This window comes from Eurypyga helias, unplaced genomic scaffold (assembly GCF_000690775.1).
Source record: "Eurypyga helias isolate BGI_N326 unplaced genomic scaffold, ASM69077v1 scaffold27521, whole genome shotgun sequence".
Taxonomy (NCBI): domain Eukaryota; kingdom Metazoa; phylum Chordata; class Aves; order Eurypygiformes; family Eurypygidae; genus Eurypyga; species Eurypyga helias.
This window is the reverse complement of record NW_010231930.1, coordinates 39,430-66,256: the sequence shown is the minus strand read 5'-3', so window position 1 is coordinate 66,256 and position 26,827 is coordinate 39,430. Positions and strand designations below refer to the sequence as shown.

Below are 26,827 nucleotides of genomic sequence, written 5' to 3'. Positions count from 1 at the left end.
GTGATTTGGAAACCTGCATGTGCAGTTAATAAGGACAAAAGGAAAATTTGCCCACTAACATGCTAACTGCATAACTAAAATTGTTAGGCATGTACTGATTCACTAGCTCAGTAAAGAGGACATTATTCCTCCTTTATTCACTGAAGCAGAGAAAAAGTACTACACCCTGAAAACATTTTAAAAAATATTTGCTACAAAATAATGAATAACAACTTTTTAGTACCAAAGCAAAAATTCAGTGTGAAACAGAAACTATCAGCACAACATACATTCAGTTATATAAAATGGCACTGAGTAGATGTAAACTCTTTTTCTTCAGTTATACATAGTTGAAAGGCAAGCTGAAAATACTGGAAAGCATGGAGTAATTGTGTTAGACAGCTGTATTTATTTTACCTCATTTAATATTAGGGGTTTATAAAGTTTTGTTGGCATGAAGTACTCATGTCTCAACAGAAATGCTTGTCTTGCAACTTGAGAGTTCGCTTTAGCTTAGTCTGAAGTGTGTCCAGGTGAGTGGTTGAAACTGTTTCACAGCATGTGTACAAAACATGTGGCTGTATTCAGGACTGAAGGGGAGGAGTTATCACCAGAAAATCAGAAAGAACAAATATTTGGGGAATTGGTTATAAGAGAATTCCAGATGCTCTGGAATCTTTATGATATAGTCATAGCCTGCTTCTGAAAAGTGTATATTGCATTGAATCAAAGCACTTCACTTAAAGTAACAGATAATAATTTTTACAATATATTTAGCATTCAGATTGGTTCAATAGTTAAGAATTTACTAAATCCCATTTATTTTCTAAGGTAAAAATTAGGTTAGAAGAATTCATAGCAATCATTGTTATTTTGCACACCCAGCTGTGTGGAATTCACACTGGCCGGAGAAACAGTAATATTTCATAATGCTGGAGAAACTGCTAAGGGATTTCTGAACTCTGAGGTGTTAACCATGAATGAATCTAGGCCTCTGGCAGTTTTTTTCTCACCAGAGAGCATACTGAAATAATACACATTTGAAAGTGTTGCAAACTGATTTGTAAGGCTGAAAGTATTCTCTGTGGGAAATAGATGTGCACCCAATAAATAATCTCACCTGGGCTTATATTAAAAATCTGGTTTTTATATCAGGGGCTTTCTGTGTTTCATGGTTGTTGTTGCAGTGACTTCTGGGTTCTGGAGGGTTCTTAACTGTTACAGTAGGATACCAGCTACATGGGGTGGCATACAGTGGCCTGGCAGGGCAAACTCTAATATGCCAGTCATATGCCTGCTAATGCTCTTCTACTGCTATTGAAACAGAACATTTCAGGTGGAAGATAGTAGTGGCTGCACCAAAGATTACCTGGAGATTCGTGAAGGGAATGATACAGGAATGCTAGCAGGACGATTCTGCGGGAACTCCTTGCCTTCAAATTATACATCTACTGTTGGACATGTCCTGTGGGTCAAATTTGTCTCAGACAGCTCAGGCAGTGCTGTTGGCTTCAGGGCCACATTCTCTCACTGTAAGTAAATGTTATTTAACTGGAAACTATTGTTCTTTCATAACACTTCCAAGTGATTAAAAAAAGTGATCACTTGGCCCTGTAAAGTTTATTAGAAAATGTTTGTTGGTGTCATCAAGGCTGTGAATTCACTTAAAAAATACTTTGTAAAATATCTGCTGAATGTAAAGGGATGCTCTAAAACATGTCAGAACAGAACTCGTGTATATTTATATTAAGTATATACAGCTGTCAGAAGAATTAGATGTGACATTCTGTCTTTTTAAATTATCATAATAGAAAATAGTTTTTCAAATTGATCGTATTATCCTTCCAGAAGCAAAAAAAAAAAAAAAATCCATGTATTACAGAAAATAAAATGTCCTCTACGTCATTGACTGTTTTCTAACAGTTGATCGTATGGTTTTCAGATTCTTTCTTCTGCAATATTGGGCTGTGAAGATACAGTTAAGAGTTATACACTAAACTCTTGTGTGGCAGCCCCAGTTTACCGGTAGCCTGTTAGAGTTAAAAATACCTGACCATATGTCTTTGCACCCTGAGAGTGAGCAATGGGATTTAATGTTTATGTTTCCATTTATTAGGCAACTGACAAATTAAGAAAAAGAAGTTTCTTTCCCAGTTTTCCATTTTGCTTTTTGGGTATGACAGTGTCCGTCTTCCAGTTTGGATGTAGATGCCGTTAACTAGGGCTTTCAAGGGACCATTGCAAACATCAGTCTGACTTGCTGCGTGAACAGACTGCTGCAGCTAAACATCCACAGCCATTCTGATTATGCAAGCTACACTTCTAATAATTTTCCTTATTTGAGACTTTTACTACGCATTTTCAAAAGGAATTATCAGTAGTTCAGAGCTCATTGAAGTCAGAAGCACTTTTCATCAGAACTCACAAAGGCATTTAAAAACAAAAATTGTTATTTAATGCTTCTTGGGAAGAAATGAACATGAAGTAGGTAGAATCAGGGGTATTTAGATGTGCCATCTTCCCATCTCTCCTACATGAAAAGCCACAGAGTTCAAGTGGGTAATTTCCTTCAGATAAGGGCACACAGCATCCCTCACAACAAGAAAATAATTAGATGTGCATCCTAGGACTGTCTGAGACACAAGTCTGTGCCTCACAGCACTGTCTAGTCCTAAGTAAATTAAGTTACATGGGCTGAGATGAAAGCTATATTCCAGTCTGGGCCCCAATGCTTCTTTTAATCTATGTGAATTAGAGGCACTAGCTGTCTCTTTCTCATTTTTCAGTGTATGGAAATGACATCGTGGGAAACAGAGGACAAATAGCTTCACCACAGTGGCCCAGGAGTTACCCTCACAATTCCAATTACCAGTGGCGAATAAGTGTTAATGCTTCACAAGTTATCCATGTCCGTATCCTGGAGATGGATATTGAAAATCATCACAGATGCCGTTATGACAAGCTAAAGGTGATTTCATTGTGAGAAGTTACTTTATTTCAATTAACTTTGATGCAGATGATGAATGGAGAAACCTACAAGAGGAATGGGAAGAATTTCTGAGGATCTGGTGTGGTTTATTGTCTTTGCTATGTCATTTTTTCAGTAATTATTAGCTATAGGAAGGGTTACATACTCTTTGGCTCCCTAACAGATATTTCCAATCTGTAAGTTTGAAACTTATTAAAAATAATTCCACGATGGTATAATTCTGAATTTTCAAAACCAAGAATTTCACGTCAGATACCAGATTGAACTTTGAGCTGGTTCAGTTGAGGACAACAGTGATGATAACATCTCAGGGCCTCTAAAAATAAGGTTTCTTCAAAATCCTACAAAGCACAATCCTTTACTTGCACTTTCTTTGCTCTCTGGATCAGTAATCTGTTGTTGGCAGTAAGAAGGTACTTCTTTCTTCCTGTTTGATTGATTGTGTTTCTGTACCCTCCTGTAACACAATCTAGCCTTTTTACCAGGCTAAAAAATACTGCACGCATGGTGTTAAGGAAAATTGAGCAATAGAGTCAACAAATTCTTTCTGAACTTAGGGGAACATAACTGCTTAGTTAAATAAGGTAAATCTCTTCTTGTCTTTGTTTGTTTGTTTGTTTGTTTTAACCAACTGATTCACTGATTATCTTTTTCTTTCATTTCTGGGAAAGAGAAAGTTAATACTAGTTCAATATATTCAGTATATTCAATTCATTATTCATTCACTGATATCCAAATTTAAGATTAGTTCAAAAAGGAAATATAACTTCTTCCTTCATCTCATGTCAGATTTTAACACCACCTCAGTTCTTTAATATAATGTTAATGTTCGCTGAATATTTCTTAGCTTTCTCTAATGGACATTTTTTACTGGAGGAAGAGGACAGGAACACAAATAGGTTTGAAAGGTGGCAAAAGAGAAGCATCTTTTAACCAGTCAAAATTTTGGCTTATAAATACATAAAATGAAAGAAATATTATTGAATATGTATTTGATAGAATTTAAAGTATATGTGTTCCTCTGTGTGTGTGGGGAAATCCCCCAAAAACATACAGTGTCTTGCAGATCATGTTGTTTTTACCTCATCAAGGAACAAGATTGTACCAGTGGAAGTTTTTAACGTGGGAGGCCAGTCCGTGTCCCCAGAGAGCAGCCCTGTGATGGGGAATGAGCTGAGTTTGATGTCTTCCATTCAGATCCTTCTTCTGTGAAATCTTCACAATTAACAGTACATAATGGAAAGGGAGATTTTGTTCCATTTTTTGTAAGACAGGTTTCTCTCTGTCTGGGATTTGCTGCAAGATCCCTCACTCATTTAAAGAGGGTAATTTTCTCCTGGGAAACTTGCTGAGTATGGAGCAGATCAAAGTCTGCCAGTGTGAGGAATGGCACCATTCTTCTCTCTGCAGGTTTATGATGGGCCCACCATTCATTCTCGTCCTATTGCAACATACTGCGGTGCAGACCTTGCTTCTTTTGCATCCTCCGGCAGTTCGATGACAATCCAATTCCAGTCAGATTCATCTGTGACGGGAAAAGGCTTTCTTTTGGAGTGGTATGCAGTGGATACTTCTGCTGTTACACACACTATTGCTAGAGGTGGGTTTTCAGTAGGTTGCATGATTAAAAGTCATATACTAAGCTTTACTTAAAAAAGCTCCAAACCAACTTCCCTACAAGAGAAAGACCTAGCTATTAATGGAGGGAAAGCTTTCATTGACATTTTAATTAAGCATTTTAACAGCTTTTTAGAACCAAATTTCTAGGGCCTCTCAGATATACTGTTTTACAGTGTTTTAAAAATAAGCAAGTTGATAAAGGAGCATTTTTCTTTACACAGGTATTTAATGAAAGCTAAACATTTTATATGCTTTGATGAAAAAGTATCCATCTTGAAATACCATTCTTAAATCACTGGCCATTGTGATACGAAAACTTTCACTATAAAGGCTGGGCCAGTTGGGCTTGTTCAGTCTGGAGAAGAGAAGGCTCCAGGGAGACCTTATTGCAGCCTTCCAGTACCTGAAGTGGCCTACAAGGAAGCTTGGAGGGGACTTTTTACAAGGGCCTGTAGTGACAGGACAAGGGGTAACGGGTTTAAATTGCAAGTGGGGAGGTTTAGATTAGATGTCAGGAAGAAAATCTTCCCAGAGAGGGTGGTGAGGCACTGGAACAGGTTGCCCAGAGAAGCTGTGGATGCCCCATCCCCGGTCGTCTTCAAGGCCAGGCTGGATGAGGCTTTGAGCAACCTGGTCTAGTGGAAGGGGTCCCTGCCCATGGCAGGGGGGGTGGAACTAGATGGTCTTTAAGGTCCCTTCCCACCCAAACCATTCTATGATTCTATGATAATGCATCTCATATCCATAAATAAGGAGAATATTCTCAACATGTTCATGTACCTCCTGACAAATAACTCCCAGAAAGAGAAGGAATATGCTTCCTGTGACATTGATTTTCTCTAAACAAGTTCAACAAGAGACTAAATAGGACATAGTGAAATGTCTTCTTTCTAAATCAGAAGGCTGATTTCTGGGGATGGAAGGCCTAAGGATCCCTGGGGCTTTGCAGGACAGTGTCAGTATGTAATGGGTTTGTGTGCTGGGACAGCACTGAGCCACTAGATATGCCAGCAAAGAATCCATCTTGGTCTAAGCATATAGCTGAGACATTAGGAGTGGAGCAAGAAAAATACTTCAATTTCAAGAGGGTCTAAATTGTTTATGTATTATTGGTTATATATGCACCATTCCTTTCTAATATGTAAGATGTGTTAAACTGTGGTAGGTGCTCTTAGTTTTTTTGCTAGATATTCCTCATGGTAAAGTAGGTCACATTATTGCTGCACTGTGTAGCACAGGAACATCCTTATAAGTCAGGACTTTTAGGTTTTGTACTCACAGTCCAAACAGAAGCAGTGGTTGAAGAAATGCATTCCTGTGACTACACACATCATCACTGTGCCCCCGTTGGACTTAATTATAGAAATATCATCTTAAATTATAGGAGGTGAGTGTTCAGTTTAAAAAGAGGGTGCTTTCATTTTTGTCTTTGTGTACTTCACAGGTGCATGCGGAGGGGTTGTAACAACTGAAGAAACACCTTCATTCCTCTTCTCACCAGGCTGGCCTATGAATTACAGAAATTTTGCTGACTGTGTGTGGCTTATCAGAGCTCCTGGATCCACTGTGGAGTTCAACATCCTGGCCCTTGACATAGAATCTCACAGCTCATGCAGCTATGACAAACTTGTTATCCAGGATGGTGAGAAGCCAATCTTGCCCTACCCCAACAGTGTGCAGTAGATATTCAAGGTCCCATTACCTGGAATTCTCATGTCCATTAAACTTAAGCAATCTAAATAACAATGGGAACACGTTCTAAATCAGTATTCTTCTTCTATGCTGAGACATTCTGCTAGTCATAATGAAATTAGCAAAGTCTAGCAAAATATATGGTGCTCTATAAAACTATTTCTCAATCTGTAAGGGGTTACAGATCTTGGAAAGCACCTCCCTGAACGTGTGAGCCACAGCAACCAACAGGCAGATATGAATTGGTTTAGTTTTAACACTCACATGTCTACTTTTGATCTCAGGTGAGACTAGTCTTTCTCCAGTGCTGGCTACTCTGTGTGGACGAGAACTTCCTGGGCCAATAAGATCAACTGGAGAGGTGATGTTCATTCACTTCCTGTCAGATGCAAGTGTCACTGGAGCTGGGTTTAATGCCTCTTATCACAAAAGTAAGATTTGTTTCTCTTCTCCCCCAGAAAAATGTCTGCCTTGCTACTAACAATGCGGTAAAGAAATAGAAGACTGGCATTTTTAACAGCTGTCTACATTCTATCTAATGAATCACACAGACCAATTATTCACCTCATGAATATGCATTAATAAATGTCTGACTCTGCAGACATAAAATTTGCTATTTTCCCAGCCATATGATACAACAAAGCGTGATTCAATGAGACCAGTCACTTTTCAGAAGTAAAAAAGTGTATGCCTAAGTTTATAACAGCTTTTCAGCTGAAGGGTGAAATGCCCAAATAAGAGAGGGGAATAAATGACTCAAAGCATAGACACAAAACAGTGAGACAGATGCAGAAAACTACGTAAGTTCACGCAGCAATGTCAGCAGCTTCCAGTGGCACTCCTCCCTCATGCACCCAGGGATGGTGGCAGATTCCTGAATGGGCTGAGGCACCAAGGAAGGTGTTAGAATAACAATGGGCAGTCAGGGGAAGTTTTTTTGACTGGAAACTTGAGTAGGTGACAGTGGTTTGGTCCATGGCGAGAAGCAATGGTACTCAGACAGTGTAACATTATGCTGGTGCCATGGGAGGTCCTTGGCATAGCTACCTGCTTACTCGTCTGCCAAGTCTGAGAACCGATTCTCACTGTCAGGATGTCTGGAATGTGTCATCTTGCAATCTGCTAGCTTGTGTTTAGGAGGTCATTCATTGTGTGCATTGCTCTGTGCCCCTCAACTCTTTATATGTGTGCTTCTACATTTGCTTTAACCTGTCACATCTTCGTTTTAGGAGACGGGTTTTCTTTAGATGAACATATGAATAGTTGACACTAATGCGTTTTTTCTGCTTCAACTTGTTTTTCTCAGGTTGCGGAGGCTATTTGCGCACAGGCAGGGGTGTGATAACATCCCCCAACTATCCTCAAGACTATGCTCCTAATCTGAATTGTTCCTGGCATGTAGTGGTAACCTCTGGATTTATCATTGCTGTCGATTTTGAACAGCCTTTCCAGCTTAAGAGTGAGGATACTGCCTGCAACCTTGGAGATTATGTAGAGGTGAGGTTATTTGCTAGGTCACCAAAGCCTCAAAGCTATTAAAGCTACTGAATAGTATAGATTTCAGTGTCAACAAGGCAGCCCAGGTTGTCAGGGGGTGGAAATACCGAAGAGAAATACCACAGAGATTATTTCTCTCTCTCTTATTTATTGCTGTGCGTTAATTAGTCGCTAGGTTATTGTTTTTCCCCACAGCTGGAAGCATTGTGTTAGCATGTGCTCAAAGTTTACATTCCAGGGCTGTTTGCTTGAGTAACATTAGCAATTTCTCTTCTTCTAGCTGAAGAATGGGTTAGATAATGCTGCCCCACCTTTGGTGTCTGGAAGAGGGAATGGACGGTTTTGTGGAAGCAGCCCCATCTCTACCATGTACACCACAGACAATCAGCTGTTTGTCCACTTCATCTCGGACAGCAGGGATGAGGGTCAAGGATTCAAATTGAAATATGAGGCTAAGAGTCTAGGTAAGTCTAGGAAATAAATTCTGCAACTCAATAGACATAACTTGAAGTTTGTCCTCTTAAAGGAGGTTCTTGTTATAAGTCCCAACCCTGGTAAAATCAGATGTCTGCAGAAATGTCCTATTGCCTTCTTTAGCACATGACTTCTCATCCAGCTCTCCAATTTCTCCTTTTAAAGAGCCAGTTCCAGGTCATGAAACCTGGGAGATATTAAAGCTAAAAAAACCCCCAAACTTATGGAGTATCCTTTGGCAGGGAAGTAGCATCTATAGTTAGGAAGAGATATTCAAAATTCATACAGGAAAGGAAAAAAAAACCACCTGGAAACAAGAACATTATTTTGAACATACAGTAGCCATTGCAAGTGCTAAATGACACCAGGAATGATTTAGGCTAGAGCATCTAGAAAGGTGGTAGCATTTCTCACAAGTTTTACTCCCAGCTAAGAAAATAACATTCCCTGCCAGAGCTAACATTTTTTGAAAGAATGAAGAAAATGGAGGTTCAGATCCCAGAGGTAAATCAGTGACTTGGCATTTGCAATTATTCCACAGTATTGATGACACACGCCACTTGGGACGCCTCCTGTTAAACAGTGTAACTAAACACAACTAAGGCAACCTGTCAATCTACTCAAAGTTTTAAGAGTTTATTTTCTGCCTATTTTGCTCTGGTCCTGCAAAGAATCATTCTTAGCATTACTGTGAGGGATTCATGAAGGGGATGGGTGAAGCTGTAAATAGTATTCCTACCACTTCAATTTATAAAACTTGACTAAAACCCTATATTAAACCAGTATTGCTAGAACATGGTGGGGTTTTTGACAGAAAGGTTCTGGCCAAAACAAAGATATTTCTGTACGATAAAGGACCTGAAGAAATCTCCATATTTGCTCTGACTGGCATTCCTCACACATTCATTATTGTCTCAAACAGACATTGCAATTTCAGGAAAGCAGAAGTGGGAAATGATTCACAGAAGCATTGATGGGCCTGACTTGTAGGCTTCCCAGCTCTTGGGAGCTGGGGTAGGAACAAAGCAAGAAATGTGTTTCCTGCTTGGTTTAGGAGCTATCCAGGGAAGAAATAATAACAGTTTAATTCTGGGCCATGGGTATTTGGAAATGAGGAGGGCTAGGAAGGCAGGAGCACAGGAACATAAGATTCTTTTGCATTAAAATGTTTTCCCACAGTAAGCAGTAAAATGCGTTTGGTTTTGATGTAACTATATGACACTGAAAGGAAACTGTGTTGGAATATAGTGATAACTCATATTTTTTATGCATCACTCATTTCCTTAACATGTTGTTTTTTACTGGTGATCTTTTCTTTCCCAGCTTGTGGAGGGAATATTTATATCAATGATTTCAACCCCAGTGGATATGCATCTTCCCCCAACTATCCAAGCAATTATCCCCCGCATGCTGACTGTGTCTGGACCATAACTGCTCCTAATGGACATGCAGTAGAGCTGCAATTTGAAGATCAGTTTTACATTGAACCTTCACCAAAGTATACATCCACATTATTTTGCCTGTGTTTCTTCAGAGACTCCTTTCTGATTCCTTTTCCCCTGTTACTTTTTCTAATTCCTCCCAGAGCATACTTCCAGATTTACAATCAAAAGTGGATAGGAAATTTTTGAGAGAGATCACTGAAGCTATCAGGCCACTGGTATACATTCCCAGGACTTTAGAGTGCATGACAGAAATTAATATAACAGAGAGGAAGCATCCATGCTAGGAAGGTGCTTTCTGTAAAATCTGTGCCCTTCAGTCCTTTCATATTCAGATTTTCAGTCATTTTGACTCTCAGGTGCTTTTAAATCTAACGGATTACCACCACAACAATTTGTCTCCCTCTTCCATTGCCTGTCTGCTGTGCAATGGGCCTACGTGTTTTGCACCCCCTGCCTGAAGCATAAAAAAAGTCCTGGTTTCCAGCTGATGTAACTATATTGATTTGGGGCTGATGCATTTTACACCAAAGGTGAGCCTTACCTGTGAGACCATGTCCAGAAAAAGTGGTGAAGGATAGAGAACCCCAAAGGTGTCCTTTCTCTCTGGCTTCCCAGTACACTGCACCATTCTGAAGGCAGAGCTGCTAGTTAAGATATTTTGTGTCTTTCTATGCCTACCTAAGCAAGCCCCCAGGTTTGAATTTTTATTCCCTTCATCTGTCTTAGGTCTATTCCTTAATTCAACAGTCATCAATGAGCCTGTATAGGGGATGTCTACTGAACCTGAATGCTGCCAAAAAAAAATGTTAAAGATGGTCACAACTACTTTATCAGTGCTGTTCATGCCTTCCCCCAAGAGTTCTGTCTGATCTGATCTGATCACTGACTGGGCTTGGGATGAATCTTTTTCAGTGTTTCTATCACTTCTTTTGATTCAAATACTACGTAACTGTCATTGATTATGAACTTGTTGATTCTGTCCTGGTCACACTGCATGGAAACGGATCTAATTCACTACAGCTTCATGGCTTTGTGCACATACTGAAATGATTTCCAACCATTACTGTTCCACATTGAACAGAAAATTCTCTCCTCTTCTAGCTGCGTTTCCAGTTACCTAGAGCTACGCAACGGCGCCGACTCCACTGCCCCCATCATTGCCAAGCTGTGTGGAGCTTTGATGCCAGGCTCACAGAGATCCTCAGGAGCTGTCATGTACCTGAGGTTCAGGTCTGACAGCAGTGCCACGCATGTGGGATTCAACGCTAAATACTCCATTGGTAATGCTTGCATTTGGCAACCTCTCTGATTTTGGTCTCAATTGTCAGGCTTTTGTAATAGGACTTAAATCACACCTATGACATGGACTGACAGATATGTGTCTCTTTCAATTAGTGTAAGAGATCAGGGGTAAAAATCATCATATGGGTTAACATCAGCATGTTCTGCACCTAGCAAGAGGTGAAAATTATGGAAATAGGAATAGGAAAGTGCTCATAGATCTGCAGCAGTGGAAACAAGGACCGGATAACACCTTGTCAAAGACAGCTGTCAAAGGGGCAGTAGAAAAAAAGGTCACCATGGATAAAGTCATGTAACTTGATTTGATTTTCAGCATACAGAATTAGTGTCACTTTCATGAGCAGGATTCTGAAGGGGAATGCAAAGATCAGCTGAGGGTTGGCAGGAGAAGAACGAATTAGGAGATGCTCTTTGTAAATTTAAATCAATCTATAATAACAATGCTGCTAGACAAACAGGCAGAACAACAATGGGCTGAAAAAGTAACAAACAGTAAGAACCATTACTTGCCACCTGGGAAAAGAAATACTTAAGAATTGTTTGCTCTCAAACAATTAGAAAGCACTAGCAAAGTTTTAAAATGAAATAAAAATAGTCTTTGATCAGATTCAGAAATATGGTACTTTTGGGTTTTGTTAATGTTAATCAAAGAATAGCAGCTATTATGTTACTATCACTCATATAGGAAAGTCTAGGACTGTTAATTTCTCAAAGGCAAATTAGTGGACTGTATAGCTTTTCACAGAATTTTGCAGATTAAGATCAAACACTTAAGGCAATATAATGCCCTATTACATTTCTTAATTTGAAAGCAACTTGCAAGAAAACATTGTTAGCATACCAAGCCACTATTTATATTTATCCGTAACAGACTGACAGTATCTCAGCTGTGTGCCAGTCCTCCTGGAACAAAGCACAGTTCACTCAGAAGAGCAGACAGTATGAACAGAACTGTTATTGCCACAAAAAGATTGTAATGAGCAGACACACAGAATACACTGTAGAAGCCAATAAATTCCACCTGGGAATATTAGTATAAGCCTTAGTATTATGAACTTATATTTGCAGGTACCACAGAGAAATGAGTTTTCAGAGATAGAAAATTAAAAATAAATAGCTGTTTCCTGAATTGTGCAGTGATCCCTTATCAAGGCATCACAGGGAGTAGAATGTGAACAGGAAGGGACTGCAGGAAAGAGGACTCAGAACCATAGCTGTAGACCCTAACCAGCTGTCAACTTTGGTCAGTCATGAAAAAAATTAGGTCCACATTTAGCAAACTAAATTTCTTTATAATTATCTGATACAGCTTTCTGGGATTTTCTGGTAAATATGAACACGGGTAGAAATTGTATATGGATCTTGAAATCTCTGAGTTTATTCAAATTAATAAGAAATATGACAGAGAGGAAGGGATCTTTGCAATAGAAAGGGGTGTATGAAAGAAGAAGCAAAACACCACAAGCAAGGACTGGTTGAATTAGAAGGAGAATGGGGAAGAATTTTAACTGGAAGGCAACCCCTGTTTTATTATCACAGTTAGAAAGCAAGCCTTCACTTTAAGTCTTGTTTAGGAGAAAGGTCATGTCTCCAAGATCCTTCAGCCAACCAGGCAATGTTCTTCCTTTTGCAGCTCCCTGTGGCGGGACAGTGATAGCACAAACTGGCATCATTGAAAGCACGGGGTATCCTGAGCTTCGTTATCAAGACAACCTGCTGTGTGAATGGTTTCTGCAGGGTCCCAGGGGCCACTATCTTACCATCAGACTAGAAGGCCTGGATATTCAAAACTCCCCCGAGTGCACAAAGGACTTTGTGGAGATCCGAGAATACAACGCCTCTGGTCTGAGAATTATTTCAGTGTTTGTCTTCCCGTCCCTAGTACTACTATGAAACCTCACCAGAGGCTTCTGAAAGCATTCCCCTTTGGGTACAAAGTGAACCTTCTCAATGTACAGTATTTGGTTCTGTCTGCCTTGCTTGCTGAAGCAAACAAAGGCAAACAAAACCCTTCTATTTCCCAGCAATACCTTGATTTTCCTAGTTTACTCCTGTCTGTCAGGTTAAATTGGAAAATGATCTTTCAATATAAATATAAACAATATATTGATATAAAATTGTCTTTCTGTTTTTGATTTTTGCAGGAAATTTGTTGGGCAGATACTGTGGTAATACTCTCCCTGATGCTGTGGACACCTCTGACAGTTTTGCTTATGTCAAATTTGTCACTGATGGATCAGTCAATGCCCAAGGATTCAGGCTGCGCTTTGATTCCAGTACTGAAGGTTGGATTTGTAAGGCTGCACATTACTTTCAGGGAACAAACATATACAACAGGTCATAATGGCACTAATACAGCATCTGTTGTAGATCACTTATTCTTGGAGTGGTGTGTATTTGCTCTTAAATTTAAATTCTGGGGGTAAGTATGAATAGACCTCTCTGATCACTACTTAGTCGAGCTGAAACTTTGAGAGACAAGCAGTCACCCACTATAATGGATGTTGCCATCAGTGGTAGGTCTCTACACCTTTTCTCTCCAGCAATCAGTCCAGGGATGTCCTAACATATGCTTCCTATATCCCTCTTGATTAAAGAGGAAGGTAAAGAAATGCTGTGATTCTCCTTTGTTATTCTCTCCCTCTGAGGTGGGTGGTATTCTTACATCTCCCTAAACCCAGTAGTTTTTAACCAATATGTTTTAAGCAGAATCACAGAACTGCAGAGCCATTGAGGTTGGGAGGGACCTCTGGAGAGGTAGTTCAACCCTCCTGCTCAAGCAGGGTCAGGTAGAGGCCCAGGACTGTGGCCAGTCAGGTTTTGAATGTCTCCAGGGATAGAGACTCCAAAGCCTCTCTGGACAACCTATTCTCTGTTCAACAATCCTCACAGTGACAATGTTTTCATACTTTCAGATGGAATTTCATGTGTTTCAGTTTGTGCCCATTGCCTCTTGTCCTGAGCACAATGATCTCGAAGAGCTGCTCTGATCATGACTAAGGACATAGAGCTATTCCTACTTCACACTTCTCTTTCACATTCCTTAGTGCCCGTGCAATGCTTGTCCTGCCAAAGTATGGCTACTTTTGGGAAATTCTTTGCAGTAGTGGTCTTGAAAAATCACCTGCCAACCCTTCTTAACTCCTTCCAGCTCATTTAAAAGCTCAGCTGAAAGCTTCCTTACTGTTCATGTTTACTTCTGCAATAAATAAACAGGGAAGAAAACAGTCTCCAAAAGAATGTTATTCCACTTCCAGGGCCCTGTTATGCAACCATAGAAGAGAAATTTAGCGCAGGTGGATACACAAACTATTCTGCAGGAGTCTGTGAAGGTGAAGAAAGGGACTAAATCTCCCACTGCCCTCCATTACCCTCTATCTCTGTATTTTAAAAGGAAACGAGGTGTAAGCTGGTGTATTTATACCATTAGTCTCAGAAGAAAAAAATACTCTATAGCCAAGACCGTCAGTGTTCTTAGAGCACAATTTGATATTCATAACAAAGACAGGAAAAACACACAATAACTGTGCTGAAAAAGTGTTGCTTAAAATCCCTGAAAGCTTTATCTCTACCTCTGTTAACCAGCAGAGGAAAAACACATCCTGCATCATAACCCACTCTAAGACCCTGATTGTACTGTGCAGCTCTGCCCAGTCATCTGAAAGGCAGAAATCTCTCAGTCCTGCCACAGTGAGAGGCTTGTATGACCTGACATCAAAGCCTGTGGGTCGCTCAGGCTTCTGAAGCCTGGCATGAGCCCTTCAGAGAGAGGAATACTAATATATAGACTAAAAGGAGCTGCTATGGTTAATTAATACTTAGCTACATGTGTGGCTGAGTGATAAAGACTGGCAGGAACTTAGCTGTTTAGACAAACTTATGGACAGGATATGCATATCAAATCAACCTCTTGGGATTTCTTTTCCTTGCATTATTAATGTGGGGTTTTGGGGTTTTGTTTTGCTATAACTCATTAAGCAGTGCTGTACTGTAAGTGTCCCAATATTTGGGTATTTCAGAATGTGGTGGGGATTTCACTGCCCCTGTCGGAACATTTACTTCACCCAACTATCCCAACCTATACCCCCATAATCGAGTGTGTGAGTGGAGGATCACAGTGGAAGAAGGCAGACGGGTGACTTTAACCTTTAATGATATGAAAACTGAAGAACACTGGAGGTGCTCATCAGATTATGTGGCTGTGAGTATTGGGCGTGAAGGCAAAAATCCTCCTCCTAATCCCTTTATGGAGGATTAATAGATGTAAGAAAGCTGAAATGTCATTTATAGGTCTAAATATGGTTTTAAGAGAAATCATAATTTAATCCAAGGAAAACAGATAAATGGCATAAAGTTATCTCTGTAGAGTGGCTAAACTCATCTACTTGTTTTAGAGTATGAAAATTTGGAAATTCTGGTCCAGTCAGAGGAGAAGACCTGAAGAGATCACTAAAATTGGCTCTTCATGAACTATGGACTATGGAAAACAGCTCTGGGGTTTTTGAAATCTTTCAGTGTCTCTTTTTTGTGGACACAAAGGCCACCAGTCAGTTCCAGGTCTCTCTTGACTTTGGAGGTTGTTATTGCTGTTGTTACTTATTGTTTTCAATTAAAAAAAAAAAAAAAAGAGAGAAAAAGCCAGAGATTGCCACAAATGGTTACTACTGGGTTGGACCTTGAAGATTCTGAAAGGAAGATAGGCAAACCCCAGGAAATTCTACCTCTTTATCACCCCCCACACCTATCTCCAAAAAGATAGATATTGATTATTTTAGATTTTCAATGTACAGATGTACAAATGCCTCAAAAACATGATTCCTCTATGAAATTGCAGGAATGGGAAATCTGGTTTAGTTTCCAGTTTGTTCAGATCAGCAGTGCAAACACAGGAATTAGCTTTACTATGATCAGAACCTAGCCTGTACACAAGTGTGAGGGGGTGATGTAGCTCTCCCTTGTGATTTGTAGATGATGTTTCCCTTGTTTTCCTTTACAGATACTTTAGACAGACCATGGCTGGCTTTTTATCAATTAACGATCTCTTAAAGAAAGATCTGTCCTGCCACCTTTTGTGTCTTCAGCACTCTAACACATTCCAAATCTCAGTGGGAAACATCATTTCTGCCTCGCTTGCACTGCTGAGATAGTAGTAGAAAGAAGGAAATTAACTCCTAGGCTAAGGGCTGTATGAAGGAAACTAGGCAAAATACATCTGGATCATCAAAAGTGAAATGTTGGAATTAATCAAAAATGCCCACCAGCACTCAGTATGTCGGAGGAGATTTTGATAAGGCTGCTGTTAGCTGTAATGCGAATACAAAGATGATCATTTGAAATGAAATGGAATGAGTATCACCAGTAGCTGACATCATTGTGATTGAAGATATAAATATTGAGCTTAAACACAGTATATTTCCCAATAAAACTATTTCCATTTCTGTTTTTAAGAAGAAAATAGGGCGGGGGAGGGGAAATATATTTGTATTTCACCAAAATAAGCAAGGTATTTTTCATGTTTTGTTTCAGAACTTTATCCCCTCAAGGCAATGGAAGTTTGTTCCAAGGTTTTGAGTAGATTTGGGAGTTAACCTGCTGTAAGGGACATCAATGAACCTCGTATTAAAGACGTGAAGCACTGTTAAATGATACAGGAGATGCTCCTAGGACTGTATTTTGATCTCATAAGATTTTATTTTGACCCAACAGGTTTACAATGGCCTCAGACAGAACTCTCCCCGCCTGGCAAAGCTGTGTGGGGAGGTAAATCCAGGCACTGAGGTGAAATCCTCTGGAAACACAATGAGAGTCATTTTGGTGACAGATATGTCCCTTGCAACCAGAGGGTTCAGTGTCTCATACACATCTAGTGAAGATGCAGGTACTGTGTTTTTTAATTAAGTGATTGATCTTTGGTGAGTCATTACCTAACTAATGTACTGGCACATGCCAAAAAAAATAACCTAAACAGATAACAAATCTCTGATACCATTTTTCCTCTCTTATATCTCTGAAGGGGCGTAGATATATGTTTTTAATTAGTTGAAAGGACTTGAAAAAATGGGGTATCTGTAGGAGTTACAGTTTTATGTGCCTGTTATGTCAAACTTCAATTGGAAAAAACAACCTCTGCTATGCCTCACAGTCCTTACTACTGATTTATTTTTTTATACTTAGTCTTGAGTAAGAAATGGTCTGAAGTGGCCTTATTCCATGAAAAGATTTAAGAAGTATAGGGCCATAAACAAATTGAATAATTCAAGTGCTTCTTTATTACTCAGGGGGGTAATTAATTTATTGTAGCTTGTGAAAGAGTGCAGCTAACCTACTTTTGCAAGCCAGCCTCCAGAGAGGAGGCAGCTGGCAGAGCCTTACTACTAAAGCATTGAGTCTTTTGAACTTGGTTTTCCAACTCCCCCCAAGCATCCTACTGTAGCACGAGTGTACTGTTCTTGAGGGTATGTTCCAGAAAAATCTTCTCTTGGGCCTAGAATTAGGTAATGGGTAGGGCTGAGCAATACTAAACTGCAGCTGCAGTGGGATTTTATCACAATGTTAAATAATGCTTGTTGTATTAATGGTGCTGCTGAAATGTTTTATTTGATACCATGCATAATTGTTGTTTCTTTGCTTTACATGTGTGTTCTTAAAGACTTGCCAATAAATTCGAAGACTAGGCAAAAGTTCTCTTGTACACAGCAGTAAATTATAAAAAAGGAGTAAGATGGAAAAAGACATGAGCGTATCTGAATAAACAGGGGCAAGATTCCTCTTCATACAAGAATTATTACCATTTTAAAATAAATTGTATTTTGTTTCTGCAGTTTGTGGTGGAACCCTGATGGGATACCTAGGTGGGAATTTCTCTTCTCCTGGTTATGATGGCGTCAAAAATTACACAAGTAACCTAAACTGTGAATGGACCATTGAAAACCCTTCCCACTATAATTCATCCATATATATGTCTTTTGAGGATTTCCACTTGGAACATCACCAGGACTGCCAGTACGACTACCTAGAGTTACGAATAGGTTTGTATGTTCAAGAGGAGAATGGATAAAATCTGTCAAGATTCTGGTTGTGCAATTGTGTTTGTGCCAAATCTTGTTCATATATATTTGCAGTGAGTGACTGTTGTAGGATCTGTGCATCTGGGAGAGTGTTCACATGCATGCTTTCTGTGTTACCTCCTAGACCAGGAGTAGGATTTCACTACCAGAGCAATGGATGCTTGGATTTGTTCACCCTTTATTTTAGGGAAGAAAATGGAAAACTGGATAGGTATCTTGGGGTAATAAATAGTTTTGGTGGTTGCAATACACACCTGACTTCCACTTTTCAAGTGTCAATACGAATTTCACTTCGTCTCCCTTGAAAGACGGCAGTCAGGAGAAGCTGGAGTCATCAAAAAAATTTATTGGGTCCACAGCCCATTCTTTGCCTGCTCCTGAAATATCTCCAGGGACAGGAGGAATGGAGTAAAGAATGCTTTAATCATTAATGGCCTCTGGGCTGCATACCCACTTCATACCCCACTTCTGTACTCCATAAGATGATTCTTCAAAAACAAATCTATATTTCCTGTGAGACTGCATCACAAAACAGAAACTAAAGCATTTAAAAGGAAAACAATCACAGGGTTGATGCACCAGTAATATATTTCAATGTCTTTAGCTATCCGCAAGAACAAGCAACTGGAAATGTCATATGAAAGTCACTCAGCTGATGCCAAGTGTAGGATGAGTATGAAAGCTCCAGCTGTCTTCACTGAGAGGCTGTGAGTCCCAGAGAGAGCAAGTTCTGATTTACCAGGGAATTGTTTCTGAAAGGTGGGGGGGAGGGGTGGTGAGGGAAGGAATTTGAACGAGAGCTTCTGGTTGTACAGCATCAGTTTGTCCTGTGTAGAGCCAAGGCATGCATACCTGCACAGCTTAACGGTTCCCTCCCACATATGCACTGGAGCTGGGAAATAATAGAAAGATAACTCAGAGAAAGGAATCATAAAATGTATCTGGTGCGTTACTCATCAGTTCTCACTACTCTTACTTCACTGGGAACCTCAGGCCTCCAGGCAGTACAGTCAGTGAAAGAGGAAAAAATGTACTCTGCCTTTGCTCTACACAGTTCTGTCATCTAAATAGTAATGTTCATTTTGGCCATGCTAATGGATTTTCAGTTTCACAACCAGTCTCTTGTCAAAGGCAGAATGCCCTAATTCACCTGTGTATGCTGACAAGTGACATTTAGTGAGCGCTGGGATGCAGATAGTGCAGGGTACCTCTAAACTCATGTGCTGTTTAAGGCTCTCAGTATCGCAGATGTAAATTTGGGGAAAGGTCCAATTCAACAGTAAGTTGTCCAAGAGACCACAAATGAAGCTGAGATGTGTAAAACTGTTTTGAGTTACCCATCCAAAACACTTAATGGTACTGAATGAAAAAAAAAAAAAAAAAGAGCAGAACTTTGTGTATTGACTGAGAAATACTTAATCCAGAAAGATAAAATACATATTTCAAATTCCTCAGGGTAAGGCTTTGTATTGTTATAAATTATCAGGCATGTGCATGCACTCTGTACATGGTACAACTGAGCATATTGCTAAGGTTTAATAGACCCTTCACATTTGGCTTTTGTGGAAGACTCCTGATTTTCTTTCAGACCTTTCCCTTCACTTTGAACCAAATCTTACAGCACAATCTTTCTGTTTACACGTTCTGTTTATCAACAATCTAGATCTCTGGCCAACTGGCCATTTGTGAAAGCAGTGATTGGTGTAACTTTTCACACTGTAGAAACCGAGTAACTTGGGTCACATCTGTCCCATAGTCAATCACCTCATAAGAAGTGCAAAAGAAAAATTACTCTTCACATTTTAATGCTCAAAGTAGCTATTACTATTTTTTCCCAAACCATAATTTATCATGAATGTCTTCTGCTTATTCAGCTCAGTATTGTTTTTAGTGCATGTTAACAAGCCAGGTTTCATCATTCCTCTGTGTAATTTACATTAATAGAATTTTATTATATGTCAGCTTTTATTCCTGTGCTTCAAGGCATTTGAAATGGTGGCTGTGTCACTGTATATGAAAGAAAGATGAAGTTACTCAGCCACACCACTTTGAATAACCATGAAAAGGCTTCAAAGAGTGCCCAGTTTCTCTCTCCTGCTCTAAGAACAGCCTGCCCCTCTGCATGGAGATAGGAGTTGCTTTTGAATGGAGACTTGTAAGCCCATCAGCCTGTTCTTATTAGAGAAGCAAACTTAGGAATGGTGTAGTCTGGATGTTGTGAGGAACACCATTACACTTGTTTTCCTTCTCCTGAGAATATATCAGTAATAAACAGAAACTGGTATTTCCATCAGTGTGATGGATAACAGTTACACCAGAATAAGCAAACAGTCAGAAGTGCAATGGCATGTGTTGTGCTTTTGTTCTAGGTTTCAGTGATTGGAGCACATGCTGGCAAATTTTTTTTTGCTATGCAGAGAAACATATATTGAGCTCCCTAGGAAAGAGATGCCCACTATTAATACAGCAGTGACAGCTTGTTCATGGATGAAGCATGTCCCTACATAATAGAAAACTCAAAATCCTTGTTAACTTCAATGAGGACGTCACAAACACATAGACTCAATAAGCTTCTATGCTATCAGGTCCTTGGGCCATCTTTTCCAATGTTCTGCCCCAAAATGTCTACAGTTTTGGGGTACTTTCTGTGTTTTCAGGTCTAATGAGTAATACAAAAGAAAGTGTGCAGCATGGTGGGGAGGGGAGAGAAGGAACCCAAGATATTAAAAGGATCATTAATACAGTTTGGAGAGAGCTTCCTCGTTGGCAAAATTTAGATCCCAGCAATGAATAGCAGCACTGTACCTATACCCATAACAAATAATCAGTTTTTAAGTATGATAGGTTCTTCTCTCTGTTTTCTTGTCAACAGAAAATGAAATGCTTGTTTGCACTATGTATTTCTTTACGTTATTGTATGTTATTGTAGCTCTTTTGGGATTCAAAAAGTGTTTGTTTTTTTTCTTTCTTCCCTCAGGGGATGCTGATGGAGAGCTAATAGCCAGGCTTTGTGGACAGGCTGCACCAGCTGTACCACTCGCCATAGCTGCCCCTCAGATCTGGGTACACTTTGTAAGTGATGAAAACACAGGAGATAAAGGATTCTTGGCCCATTACACGTTTGAAGGTAAATGGCTTGATAGACGCCTTTGCTGACTGAGGCACTTCTGGGGAATGTTGCCATTCATTTGGTGGTACTGAGAATCCACACTGTGGGATCTGCTCTCAAGGAGGTCCTCGAAAGTTACACAGTGCCTGCCACTATTTGTATCCATCTAAAGCAAACATATGCTAGCAATTGAACTTTCAGATTTATTTTCTGCCTTCCCGTTCCCCAAACAGCATTTGCGTTTCTGCAATGCAGTGCAACACTCGGAACAGCTGGTTGCTCTGGGGAATAGGGATGTAACAGGTAGCACCAGCCAAGTTTGGCTTACTTCTAATAGGCCTCTGGAGTGCTAGCATGGCTGAAATGCATTCTGCTGCTTGAACCTTTGCACTCATTTTGAAATCTACTTAAAGCTTTATCGGTGCAAATTACACCCCTTTGCGATTTACATGCCAGCACAATTATTCTTCCTGTCACAGATGAATTTAGCCTTGGTCCTCATATAGACACATCAGCGAGTTTTTGACTTGATTGTGTTCATCCAAGAATGGTACGGGTTTGCTTAGGAGTCTGAGATAAACAAATGGAAGATAAGGTGGAAGAGGCAGCTGTGTCAGCTGGCAAAGGTTTTCCAGAGCTATATTAAGTATCAGAATAAACGCAAAGTTTCAAGGACATTGTATCTGTTTACTCTCTATTCAATGACAAAGATTTTAAAACTTTGATCTTCCCAGAGAAATTATTAATCCTTACCTACATCAGTCCAACTTAAATATGTTGTAGTAGTATTACAAACTGAATAATCTCCCATATATAATTTGGTTATATTTTTCAGTTGCTAAACTGTATTGAAATGTTATTTTTTTTCTTCAGCCTGTGGTGGTATACAGTCAGGTGAAAGGGGAGTTATCTCAAGTCCTAACTACCCAGAGCCTTACAGCAACCTGAATCACTGCTCCTGGTTGTTGGAAGCCCCTGAAGGTGAAACCATCACTGTGAGTAACATAATATCGTGATTGTGTGTTCAGCTGGCAGTGTGAGAAGCACCCTCTGAGTCTTGAGGAACAGGTTTGACACAATTTGGAAAATCAGAAATGTGGAGGAATGAAATATCTCCCCATGGGCTTTACCTAAGAAACAGGGAGAGGTATGAAGATAAGACAGCCAAACGAGACTGTGCTATTTTAAAAGCTGAAGGATTCTAGTCTAACTTGACCTCAAAACATAGCACCAACTTCTCCTTTAAACAATGACTTTCCATGTTTAGGAAACTAAAATAACTCATGTTATTAGATGTGCGTGGATATTCTCACTGTCCTGAGAATAAACGTGAGGCTGCAGTTTTTTCATCTCTGCCAAAAAGTTACTAGAAACTTACTTTGGTGTCTTAATGGTTAGTCTGGAAGATAATATGATTGCTGGTACAAATTATGTCAATGAGATGTCACTCTTATTTCCTAATAACCTTTAACAGGCTGCCTGGGGTGGTACTTTCTTGACCCAAACAGTTGAAAGACCGATTTAAGCACCTTTATTGACCAAGCAGTGCTAAACTTTACTCACTGAATTATTTAACTGATCCTCTGGAGAACAGGCTGAATCAGTGACACTGGCAGTCCCAGCCAGAAATATACCTGAAAAGCAATTTTGTAAAAACACATTGCAGATTTTCATATGTAATGTCTGTCACTAATTTCCCTGTTGTGTTTTCCTTATTTACAACTACAAAGGTATTTCTTAGAAATGCAAACCCATAGTTCTAATTATTCTGCTGAATGTTATTCTGACCACTGGTACTTATTTCAGGGAATACAGGATTCTTTTAGTAGAACACAAAAATCCTGTTTAATGCAAAAATTTTTTAAAGCAGAACTAATCTTAATCAGATAGAAGTAAATTTCTGTCTTAAAAGGACTGAGTAGCAACCCCCTCAGTGAAGGCAGGCTAACGTTTTCCAGTATAAGCTGCCAGTTTCAGTTGCTGGTAAAGTTCCAAACTTAAACCATTTGAGCTAAATTTGTATTTGGGCTTTGCGTCAGACAGAGTTCTTTTGGAAGTGAATACACACAAATGTTACAGGAAGAAGTACTATATATTAGCAAGTGAATACACACAAATGTTACAGGATATGTACTATATATTAGCTAAAAGTATAAAGTATAAAACTATATAGTATATATACTTAGTATATAGCTAAAAGTATATAGTACAAATGTACTATATATTAGCTAAACTTTTCCACAACGATCCCAGTCCTGAAACTGGTAAAAAAAAACCTTACAGGAAGAGGGCCAGGCAGTCATTAGTGTACATCAATATTTCAACATCAACAGTCTACTGGATCAGCAAACTAAATCTTTGAACTGGAAATCCCACCCGTGTGCATATCACTCCAAGGACAAACAGCATCAGTGTAGGGAGGGAGACAGTGTCAGAAGCTGCCTGCCCAGCCCCGTCTGTTTACGTGATGCATCCAGGCCTACAGGCACCAACCATCCCACTGTTTCCCTCACATTTAATGGAATTCAACAACTGTTAGGTATTCAAATTCAAAATAATAGGAAGAAAAAAAAATCCAAGGCTTTCTGTTTACATAGCTACTTACATCTGAATGTGCAATTTCAGATTTCATGACCAGGTGCCTTGAGAGCAGAGAAGTGGTTACACACCTGTGCACACTCACAGTGGTTTTGAAGCACATACTTCGCTTCAACCATACGGCTAAGTCCCAGTAATGCCAGTGTTGAACCTGTGCATTCCTCTTCCATTTCTGACTTCATGCTAAGTAGCTGTTGTTACTTATAGTAGCAAGACTCCAAACAATACTTGCAGGCAAGCATCAAGGTGAAGCCAGGGTCAGATTTCTGAGCATATCCAGAAATCATTGTGCTAGGATGGCTATGGGATCTGGCTGGAATTGTTCTAACCTCTCGGCTGGTGTGGCTGGTGCTAGCTCCTGAATGTCACTTTTGTGTGTTGCAGCTGACTTTTACAGCCTTCCACATTGAAAATCATTCACTTTGTAAGTGGGACTCTGTTACTATCCTGAATGGTGGCTCTCCTGGGTCTCCTGTCATAGGAAAGTACTGCGGAAACACATCCCCTGGCACTATTCGGTCTGGTTCCAGCAAGCTTGTTGTCATCTTTAACTCTGATCACTCAATTCAAGGAGGTGGTTTTTATGCGACATGGACAGCAGAATCACTAGGTAAGAGAAAAAAACCACTGGTTTTGTCAGGTCTGACATAGCCGTGCATCATGCCTATGCAGCACTTTTCAACCACAAAACTGAACAGGATTCCTCCTCTTTAATTAAGTTTGCGCTGAGGAACAAAAGAAATACATGCCAACATATGCAGCATTTCTGAGATAACCCAGCACTAAAAAAGTCAAATATTAAACCAGTGTTGTCTGATCTCACACAATCAAATAAAATTTGGACTGATTTTGTACTTTTTAAGCCTCCTACTGGCAGTTTCTTGATGTCTGTAAATCGATATCATGCCCATTATCCTCCCAGCAGTGGCATCTATTGTCAGTGACTATAAGGAGTTTCATTTCTTGAATAGTAATTGTTTCACAGTTTGATTTGTTTCAAACACTTAAAACTAGAAAGAGGTCAGTTTCAAAACAGAGAGGCAGACAGAACTTCTCAAAAAGCAGAGGTGACAACAGCCTAAAACTCTTCTACTTTAGTGGAGATGTTGGTACACTTTTGAAGGTGGTACATGTGCAGGATTGAATAGGTAAATTTAAAAAAGCTATCTTCCCTCTGTTGAAATTATCAGCTCTGGATTAAAAAAGAAACAAAGGCAGCTCCCCATCTGCACCTTCAGGAGGTGACTAAAGGCAAGTGTAGATGTGCTGGCTGGTGGCAGGGCAGAATTCATTTTGCCTTCCTGCCTCCCTACAGAGCTGGCAGTGTGTTCCCTAGTGTCCCCCCCAGCTGCCAACCTTCCGGCTGATGCTGATCAGCTTTCCATCAGTTAATGATCTAGCAGTATTCACACAGTCAGTTGGTGGAGTGAGTGTCTTCTTAAACATAACAATAGTCTCTGCTTGTGTGAACATGCAGCATCACTTAAGCAGTGACACTTCTCCCTGTTGTCACTGGGATTTTACGTGCAAGGAAGGCCACTCTTCAACGATGTAGTAGAAATTAGCATGAACATTCATTGTGCATACTCAGTATTCTCCCTGTAAAAGGAGATCTTTTTTTTGTATACCTGGTTTCCTTTCCTTGGCTTTCTTCTCATTTGTCCATTGAGAACTTCTGGGTTTACATTTTGTATGTGTGAGCAAAACTTGCCCTCGTATCCCTCTAAACACAATTGCCATTTCTAACATAGAAGAATGAAAAATAAAATCTTCCTTTTAAAGCTAATAAATATATTTTAATTAAGAGGGGGAAAAAAGTAGAATGTTATAAACCTTTTTTTGCTCTTTATTCATCCTTTTACTGCATTGTCTCTGAAATAATGATGGGTTGCTAGTACTGTACACATAGCCCTAGTAAGTTATTCTTGGCATGGTATTTGCAAGTATGTTTCAAATTGACTAAACTTATTATGTATAAGAACATGAGTTTCCACAGAGCCACGACCACATATTCCCCCTTATAAATGAATCTGTTAACGATTTTTAAAGGCATGTTTTTCAGCTGTCTCCATAATCCCACTGAGATCCACAGGGCTGCCTGGGCTGGAGGAGAAGTCAACATTTTGCTCTGGGTAAACAGATGTAGCTTGAGCAGATTCACATGTGAAACTGGGGAAACAAAAGGATTCAGCAGTAGACTGAGGTTTTTTCCCAAGGGTGCTTTTCCGAATGGCTGTCAGTCATGATGTGTGTGCTGTGGGGTGTGGGAAGGAACCTGCACAGACTCGGGAACAGCTCCTCATTAATATATTTCTGACCCTTTCTCTCTAAGCAATACTCATTTCTCACTGTCAGGAATATATAGGTGGACCAGAGCAAAAGGATATGAACTGGGAAAGAGCAGGAGCTTGTGAGGAAGAGAGAGTGAAGTACAAAAAGAGACCTTCTCTAGAATGTAACTGCCTGCCTACTACAGGGGGTGGGAGAAGGAAAGTTAATTAAAACCGGGGTAAATGAAGTTTGAGTAAGTGTCAGGGCTTTCTCACTCTTGCAGCCAAAGAAGCAAGCAGCCATTCAAAGCTGACACAACAGGAAATATTTGAACATTTCTCCAACCTGTTGCTATTTTTTCCAGGATGTGGTGGAATCATTCATTCAGATAACGGTGTGATCAAGTCTCCTCATTGGCCTCAAAACTTTCCGGTGAACACCAGATGCACATGGACCATCATTACACATGAAAGCAAACACTTGGAGATGAACTTCCACAGTAACTTCCAGATCCCAGACAGTGATGGAAGTTGCCAGAGCAGTTACGTGAAGGTAAAATGATTGTTGGCATTAGATCAGGAGAGCAGGGCTTTAAGAATTCATGATTTCAGAATCCTGTTTTGCAATCATGTCTTGGTTAGGATTGTCAAAGCATAAAATTCAGGAAATACAAACGGAAATCCCTGTACCAATCCAGTCATTTTTCTGTATGCCTCAAGAACTAGCTTGAATATATATTTTTAATTTTTATCGATGCTTGAGGTTTTGCCTCCAGCAGAGTCCC

General features: G+C 39.8%; 1 protein-coding gene across 1 annotated transcript in view; it reads left to right on the top strand.

The window, feature by feature from the left end:
• LOC104516813 (cubilin-like) overlaps window positions 1-26,827 on the top strand; it is a gene marked incomplete at its 5' end in the record, with an annotated part of 105,659 nt that overhangs the window by 46,779 nt on the left and 32,053 nt on the right. Inside the window, 18 exons of the mRNA XM_010161265.1 lie at window positions 1,306-1,511; window positions 2,766-2,947; window positions 4,379-4,568; window positions 6,033-6,230; window positions 6,565-6,711; window positions 7,587-7,777; window positions 8,058-8,241; window positions 9,575-9,749; window positions 10,798-10,976; window positions 12,632-12,841; window positions 13,143-13,283; window positions 15,018-15,199; window positions 16,705-16,876; window positions 17,820-18,026; window positions 21,043-21,192; window positions 22,048-22,169; window positions 24,157-24,382; window positions 26,408-26,595. Of these exons, the coding sequence (XP_010159567.1) occupies window positions 1,306-1,511; window positions 2,766-2,947; window positions 4,379-4,568; window positions 6,033-6,230; window positions 6,565-6,711; window positions 7,587-7,777; window positions 8,058-8,241; window positions 9,575-9,749; window positions 10,798-10,976; window positions 12,632-12,841; window positions 13,143-13,283; window positions 15,018-15,199; window positions 16,705-16,876; window positions 17,820-18,026; window positions 21,043-21,192; window positions 22,048-22,169; window positions 24,157-24,382; window positions 26,408-26,595 (3,250 nt within the window). The remainder of the gene's footprint in view (window positions 1-1,305; window positions 1,512-2,765; window positions 2,948-4,378; window positions 4,569-6,032; window positions 6,231-6,564; window positions 6,712-7,586; window positions 7,778-8,057; window positions 8,242-9,574; window positions 9,750-10,797; window positions 10,977-12,631; window positions 12,842-13,142; window positions 13,284-15,017; window positions 15,200-16,704; window positions 16,877-17,819; window positions 18,027-21,042; window positions 21,193-22,047; window positions 22,170-24,156; window positions 24,383-26,407; window positions 26,596-26,827) is intronic.